At 37.0% G+C, this 8,718-nt stretch overlaps 1 protein-coding gene across 2 annotated transcripts in view; it reads right to left on the reverse strand.

Moving 5' to 3' along the window:
• The window catches only part of VPS13B (vacuolar protein sorting 13 homolog B (yeast)), a 1,072,080-nt gene that overhangs the window by 503,925 nt on the left and 559,437 nt on the right, over positions 1-8,718 (reverse strand). For both annotated transcript variants that reach the window (XM_006859183.1, XM_006859184.1), the window contains exon 29: positions 6,426-6,537. In XM_006859183.1, the coding sequence (XP_006859245.1) occupies positions 6,426-6,537 (112 nt within the window). The remainder of the gene's footprint in view (positions 1-6,425; positions 6,538-8,718) is intronic.

The raw sequence follows: 8,718 nt of genomic DNA on the forward strand, positions 1-8,718 counted from the left end.
TGAATTTTATGGTAGGCTTGCAAATTTTTGAAAAACACCAGCTGAAACTTTGATGGAGTGGTATTGAAATTATAGATCAGTTTGGACAGTATTGTCACATTAGCAGTATTTGTCTTCCAATCCTTGAGAAATAGATTTCTTTCTTTTTTAAAGTTAAAGTCAAACTTTTTAAAGTTTTCTTTAACTTCTTTCAATGTTTATAGTGATCAGAGTACAAAAGAACAACTTTTCTTTCTTTTAGCTGTTATTTTAAATTGAGTTGTTTTCTTAACTAAATTGATTATTTATTACAAAATCATAGAAATATGCTCAATTTTTGTACACTGACCCATCAAACTACAACCTTGAGGAACTTATTAGTTCTGATAAATTTTAAGAAGATTCTTCCTGATTTTCTATACACAGGTTCATGTTAACTACCAATAAGAGTTCTACTTCTTTCTTTTCTATCTGGTAACGTTTGTCTAGTGTTTTCTAGTACTGCTATCATAGAAATTTCAGAGGAGGATGGCTGCAACAAATAGAAATCTGTTCTCTCACAGTCTGCTGTTACTGTTAAGTGTTATCAAGTCTGTTCTGAGTCACTGAGACCCTGTATAGGGTTTCTGATGCAGTGAACCTTTGTGGGAGTAGAAAGTCTCATCTTTCTCCCATGGAGCGTCTGGTAGGCTCGAACCACAGACTTTGTGGTTTGCAGTATGGTGCTTACCTAACAAAGCCACCAGAATCAGAGTTTATGAGGCTGGGAATATGAATTTACGGGGCCAGCTTTTGGGGAAGGCTTTCTCTGCCTATTGGCATACAGTTGAGGAAGAAAGTCAGTCTTCTTTCAGTCTGCACAGGCCCAGTATTGCTTGGAGATCTCTGTGTCTCAGCATCAAATGTGCCCTGAATAGATGAGTTTCTCAGTGTGTAGTAGCAGAGCGGTTACGAATCGGGCTCTTAATCTCACGGTCAGCAGTTCGAAACTACCAGCTGTTCTGTGGGAGAAAGATGAGGTTTTCTGCTCCCATAAAGATTTACAGCCTCAGAAACCCTGTACAGGATCTCCTCCACGGCACATTACAACAACAACAACAGGGTCCAACAGACACAGCACACTCCATTCCTGGCTCTTCTTTCTTGGTGGCAGTAGGTCACTCCAATCTCTACTGGTTGGTTTTTCCTTTTATCATGTTAAAGATAAAAGATGTTGCATGCCACACCACAGGGAAACTCCTTACATTAGATCAGAGCTGTAATGACTGCTAACCCAGAGAATCATGGTCCAGTCAAGTAGGCACATGTTTTGAGGGGATACAGCTTTCATTTCTTTTCTATACTTAAGTATACTAGCTAGTTTCTCCAAAACAATGTTAAATACAAGTGGTGAGAAAGCACATTTTGGTTTTGTCCTTGATCTTAAAAGGAAATTGTTCAGTTTTTCATCATTAAGTATGATGCTAGCCATAGAGTTACCATGTTGTTGTTGTTGCTAAGTGCCATAGAGTCAGTTCTGACCCACTGCTACCCTGTATAGGGTTTCCAAGAAGCAGCTGGTGAGCTTGAGCCACCCACCTTGTGGTTCAAACTGACTTTGCAGTCCAGCACATTAGCTCACAGTGCCACACCAGGACACCATAGAAGCCCTGGACTATTTCTGTCTATTCTTAGTTTGTACAGTGATTTTCATGAGAGGGTATTAGTATTATCAAATGTTAAGTTGCTATGAGTTGGAATCGACACAACAGATCTTAACAATTCCCTTCAATTTCCTTTCCTCAAATCACAAAATCCTCTTGAAAAAATCTTACATCTCCCTTTAAATTCTCAAGGAATTTGCCTTATCATTCATACAGTTCTTATAATACATTGCCAAATATTGCTTCTTCTTCACTTCTTTCACTGGAGTGAAAATCCCTCATTTTTAGCTTTGTGCTTACTTTTATAAAAATATTTTAGAAAATGTGATGTTAGAAAGCTATTAAGAATAAGTCCCATTATCTCAAGGGGCATATAATCTATCTAGAAAGTAAGACAATGAATCAATATAAGACAAACAGGCAAATAACAAAAAAAATTAATGTAACTGTGTTTTTTCAAATTTTAATCAGTATGATTTAGTCTCCTGGGAAGCAGGTATTAATATGTATTCATCTTTAAGCAAGTTTTGAAAAGTTGGCTCTCCAAAATATTCTTTCAGGAATTCACAGTGTACCTTAGCACTGTGAGAAGACAAGCAGTGATAAAGTAGCTTCACTTCTGCCATTTCTCCTTTGATGTTGATCACATGGTATTTCAATGAGATACTGAAATACTGTTTATGAACTTCCATGTGAATAACCTAAGGACCCCTAGAGGCACAAGTAATTAAGCACTCAACTACTGAAAGGTTGGTGGTTTGAACCCACCAGCCACTCAGTGAAAGAGAGATGTGGTAGTCAGCTTACGTAAAGATTATGGGGCAGTTCTACTCTCTGCTACAGTATTGCTATGAGCTGGAATGGCACTGAGTTTGGGTTGGTGAATACGTTCTGTTAGTTTCTTATTTAGCAATGACTTTGGAAGTACATTTTTAAGGAAAAAAATATCAGATTGGTTTGACATCCAAGGTCCAGACAGGAGGCACTCTGCACTTATTATATATGCCTAGAATAATAGTCTAACAAATACTAATTTGTCACTTACAATGTGCCAGTCAATACAGAGTAAACTCATTTAATTGTCATAACAATCCTATGAAGTAAGTTGCCATGATCAGTCTATTTTGCATGGCAGTTGAGGCATGTTGTCACTGTTGTTAAGGTCCCATCAAGTCAGTTATCACTCATTAGTGTGACCCAATGCAAAACATAACAAAACATTGCTCGATCCTGAGTCATCCTCATAATTGTTGTATCAGTCCAATGTTAGTGCAACTGTGTCAATATATCTTGTTGGAGTCCTCCTCTTTTCCACAGACCCTCCAGTTTACCATGCACGATGTCTTCCACAAACTAGTCCCTCCTAACAACAAAGTACAAGAGACAACGTCTTGCCATCCTTGATTCTAAGTAGCATTCTGGTTGTAATTCTTCCAGACAAATGAGTTTGATTTTCTGGCAGTCCATGGTGTTTTCAATATTCTTCTCCAATACCGTAATTCAAATGCATGGATTCTTCTACAGTCTTACTTATTCATTGTCCAACCTTCAGAAGTATATGTGGCAACTGAAAGTACCATGGCTTGGGTCAGGTGTACCTTAGTCCTCAAATCTTTGCTCTTCAACACTTAAAAATGTCTTGCACAGCAGATTTGCCTAATAAAATACATTGTTTGATTTCTGAACAGCTGCTTCCATGAATGTTGATTGGGGACCCAAGCAAAATGAAGTCTTTGACAACTTCAATCTTTTCCTTAACATTTTATTGGTCCAGTTGTGAGGATTTTGGTTTTCTTTACATTGGTAGAATCCATAATGAAGGCATGGGAGAGCTAAACAATTTACTTAAGGCTACACAGAGTCCTGGTGTGGCACTGTGGGTTAAAGCACCAGACTGCAAAGCCGTTTGAACTGCAAGGCCGGCAGTTCAAGCCCACCAGCTGCTCCTCGGAAACCCTACACAGGGTCATTATGGGTCGGAACCGACTCAATGGCACTTAACAACAACAACAACACAGTTAATAATGGCAGGGCAAGGTGGGAAGGAAGGGAGTACGGCCAGAGCGACCCTTGTTGACACTATGTGACTCCACTGTCCAATGCTTCAGCTTCTTATGATCAGTGATATGTGCTCCAAACTACTCTAGTGCAAACTTCCTGTGTTTATACCTAGGCCTTAGGATGTTCTGAGGTCACTACCCTCCTTTTTAATATGAGAAAATAGAGGCCCAGAGTAACTACGAAAAGATTGTAAACCTGAGAAGAAAGTTCATAGATGCTACACTAGGAGTTGAGGTTACAGGTTAAAATAAATAACAACAAAATAGTACCAGTCATCACGGGACTCATGGTGAAATAAGGAAATAGACAACTAATTCCAATGATAACTATCGTTGTTGTTGTTAAATGTTGTTGAATCAGTTCCAAGGGTTTCTGATAAGCAGCTGGGGAGTCTGAATTGCCCACTTGGCAGTTATTCTACAGCGCCACACCAGGACTCCAGTGGGTACTGGAGACAAAGAAGATCATGCGAACATACTGGATATATAAGGAATAGCTTTTCAAAAATAAGCAAGGTTACAAAAGCAAGAGTAAGGATTTGCAGAATGAAACAACTGGATGTAACTTTCAGAAGAATCTTATCTGCATCACGAGACATGAAGTGGAATCGGGCACATCTAGAGACAGAAAGATTCCTGAAATTCTTAACTGAATGTCTACTGTGAGCCAAAGATTATAAGAGGGATACTGTCAAACTCTTGGAGAGAGATACTAAATCCCTGGTTAATCTGGTCAATAAGAAGTAACAGATTAGAGATACATTATATATATAACAATAGATCTCAAACTCAGAACCCCAAGTGTTGGCTCAGGGGTTGAAAGAGCAGCCCATGTGATTCAGAAGGGAATGGAACCCAGTGTTTATTTATTTATTTATTGTATTTTTTGGAGGCAGTGGAAGAGGGGAGAAGATCAAGTAACTAGAAAGTTGCCCAGCAGTTATGGAAAAAGAAGTTATAAGTCAGGAGGGAAGGTGAAAGCAAAGATGCATGACTGATGGTAGTTGCGGTTAATAAAGCAGATATATTTACCCAGGAGGAGGGTTGAACAAAAGGAGTAAAAGTAAAACCTTTAAGGGCATTAATATTAACGGGACTATTTATGAAGAAGATCAATAAAAAGACTGAAGGCGCTGCCAGAAAGACAGAAACAAACCCTCAACAAGCCGCCTCACAGAATATAAACTGATTTCCAAGCAAGCTAGGACACAACTGGCGCACTTGCCATAAGGTGGGAAGGAGGGGGAGGAGTAAAGGAAGTATCGTCTTTATTGATGGTGATGTTGTTGTTGTTGTTGTTGTTGTGCCATGGAGTTAGTTCCTACTCATAGCGACACTGTACAGGGTTTCCGAGGCCGTAAATCTTTACGGGAGCAGAAAGCCTCATCTTTCTCCCACAGAACAGCTGATGGTGATAGCGTCTTTTAATACAAAACAGATTTCTTACATCAAAAGTAAAGGAAGACCATCTTTAAGGATAGCTTATTTCTGAAGTGGAAATAAAAGATTTTCTAAAAATCTTTAGAAAAAAAAGAATGTCTAAATGCTAGAAAATATAGTATTTTTACCAAGAATGTATGTCCTGTTGTAATCTTGGCCTTAGGTTACAAGAGAGTCAAAAGTGTCAGAGTTTTAATTGGTTCTACCATTATTTGATGAGAGACACCTATTCTTTTAAGCATTAAGTTTTGTAATCTCTAAAACAAGGATGTTGTATTCAATAATTCTTTAAGTTCTGACATTATAAGATTTTAAATAATCTAAGTAAAAGCTAATTCAAGAGATGACTATTACAAACTACCAAAAAATTAGCAACACACTATACAGACATTATATACAACTCAATAGAAAAACAGAACAAAACAAAAGTATTAGAGTAACTTGAGAAAACTGAATTCCTAGATGCAGTCACAGTAAAAACAACAGTCACCTTCTAGATAATAAATTACAAAACATCAGAATTCTTTCTACTGAAAACAGGAGGAATTTACACTTTAAAAGAATGAGTCTGCGACATCTGAAAAGCAGACCCGCTGGAAGAATAAGACACTTGTTCATCTGCAGTTCTGTGACTTTTCTCACTTGGTATTATTTGCAACTGTACTTTTATGTCTGGCAGCAGTGCCAACTTCAGAATGAATCATATATTATTTTTATCATGTTGATTACATGTGTTCACCAGTTTAGCTGTCCCTATATGCTTGGTGTGGTTTGCAAATAGTCAGTGACAAAATCCAGAGCACAGCATTTTCACAGAAAGTGTTTACTGTGAAATTTCTCCTTAGAAGTTTGCTTTGCTTTACAGCTTTGATCCATATGACATCCACAGTCCTACATTTCAAATAATGGCTTACACTTAAATTAAGAAAATGCATTCACTTTTGAGACACATCATGACGACAGTAGGATGTGGTGGTTCACGAGAGGACCTCATTTTCTGAAGTGATTAGAGACTTGGTCAAATTTAAAGTCTGCTAAAATTTTCCAAAGTGCACGTCTTCAATTTTATGGTGACTTGGTAGTTACATTCTGTTATTCATCAACACTTCACAGAAATACTTGATTTGTCTGAATGAATTTAAAAACCCACAACTGAAGAAAATCAGAAAAACCTGGTTTTAAATATCAAAAGGTCCTGAATGAAAAGTATTTCTACAGGCCACACTAGGCAAGTTTTATTGATCAGTGTACTTTTTTGGAGGCTGAAACTGTTGCAAGATTGAACATAAGAAAATAAACTTACTGGTAAATATCTTTCCTCAGGACACATCTGCCAAGAGGATTGTCAGCCTGGGGAGCCATGGCAACAGAGCCAATCTTTACAACCATGGTGTCTTCCTTCCCTGCCTGGTGATCTGTAACAAAAGAAAGAGGCTAATGATGTATAATTTGGGTCTGTATGTCATGTAAGGCAGAAGGAGGAGAATTATTTGGGAAATGGGGCTAAAAACACATTAACAAACTTGGAAAGTAGAAGTAAAAATGTTTAAAATGAAAATATTAGATCCTGTCCATTTCCTTTATATCCCCATTAAGTAGTTTTCTGATAAAATGGAATAAAAATAAAAAAAAAGATTAAAAAAGGCCTCACTACCAACATCAAAACATATGATTAAAAAATATGTGCGTGTATTTGTGTGATACAAGTGTGTGAATAGTACTGGAGATATGTTTAGTAATTTCAACCTATCCAACTGGATAGGTTGTTTTTCCAAAGTGATTTTCAGTTATGGGCTTTTGACACTCCATTATTGTCTACAAATATATTAAAAGACATCACAAATCAGTCACAAATTCGAAAAGCAATTTAAATTAGCAAAATTAATATTAATGCAATATAACACACTCATAGTATAGTACTTTAAGATATAAAATGTCAGAAAACCCAAAACAAAAGCAACGGCTGCAATGGTGACAGATTGATTCTTATAAGGAAATTTCTATATACTAACTGCTGTCTATTGTAAAATTACTTAACTATAGAGAGCTTTGTTGTTGTTGTTAAGTGCCGTTGAGTCGGTTCCGACCCATAGCGACCCTGTACAAGGTTTCCGAGGGTGTAAATCTTTACGGGAGTAGAAAGCCTCATCTTTCTCCCGCGGAGCAGCTGGTAGTTTCGAACTGCTGATCTTCAGGTTCGCAGCCCGATTCGTAACCACTACACTACCAGAGCTCCTTACAGAGAGCTTACATCTGTGTAAAAACTCTACTTCCTAATAACTCTAAACTAAGGTAAAATACCTTAAAATATAAGTAAAAGGTAGAAAGATATGTCAATTCTGACTCAGTACCAAATAAAACAATCTATTTAACAATCTATTCTCATTTTATGAAGCTTAATACTTTTTCTATAGCTCACCACCTAATTAAAAATGTTTTCTAAGGAATAATGGGACTGGATAGGAGTTCTTGATGAGTCTGTTCATATTAAATTTTCTCTTCTTCTTTAAGAAGAGTCATTTAAAAGCTGGTGGAAATTGCTTAGGTTTTTTGTTTTAATGATATATAATTTCCTGGGCTCTAAAGAATCAAATTAAAATTAATAATTTCTTTCAGTAAATAGATGATCAGAAAGACTGAGCTTCAAGACTTCAGAAATATCCTCAACACACCAAGCCTACAAGGACATACAAGCCATATTTCCCAAACTCTGGTGCCCAAAGAATGCAAAAGCTAGGAGATTATTTCCAGCTGCTTCAGCAGTATACTTGGTAGGGTCTGACTTAGATTAGTCCAAAAAAGAAAGTTAGAATTAAGAAAGTCAGAAAAGTAAGAAGAAAGATATTTAGTGTGTGAAAGGAGGTGCCAGAATAAGATGAACATAAAGGGGATGGGGAAGGTCAAACAGAGAGAGAGAGAAAAAGGGTGTGTATGTGGGGGGAGGGGAGGACAGAGAATAGCAAAAGGGGAAAAAGAGACAAGTTATTATAATAAATATTAGCATATGGATGCCACAATAAAGACAATACTTTTAAATGTGCAAAGCAAAGAAGATCAAATAGAAAATTGCTTCTCATGCAGCTGCACTATTTTCAAATGACTAGAGGCCTGGCTTGATTATAGGTCCTTAGACTATGAACATTGTTTACATTTCACAGATCTTGCATTTTATGCCAAGCTTATCAAATAGTTCCATGTGGGCAAGTCTCTGATTAAGCAGCAGGCATCAATTAAATCAATACATAGTAAGCCTGGGAAAAGACCTTACCACAAAAGTGCAATTAGTGTACTTGCTAACTGTTCTTCCAGGCTACAGATACTACCCACCATATGAAAGTCTGAACTGGAATAGAAACACTGCAGTAAATGAGCTACATATGCAAGAAAAATGACGTACTTGGTGTTACACAGAAAGCCAGATCCAAACACAGAATTCTGTTTCTGTCAGAGTCAAAAGTGTTCTCACTAGATTATACTAACAATGAAGTTATATTAAATAAAAGAGACACATAACGTAGACCATTCACAATCTACATTCAAATAATAGTATTAAATATTCAGCTTATCACAACATATCTTTTAGATATAAGAAAAAA

This window comes from Chrysochloris asiatica, unplaced genomic scaffold (genome assembly GCF_000296735.1).
Source record: "Chrysochloris asiatica unplaced genomic scaffold, ChrAsi1.0 scaffold00031, whole genome shotgun sequence".
NCBI lineage: Eukaryota > Metazoa > Chordata > Mammalia > Afrosoricida > Chrysochloridae > Chrysochloris > Chrysochloris asiatica.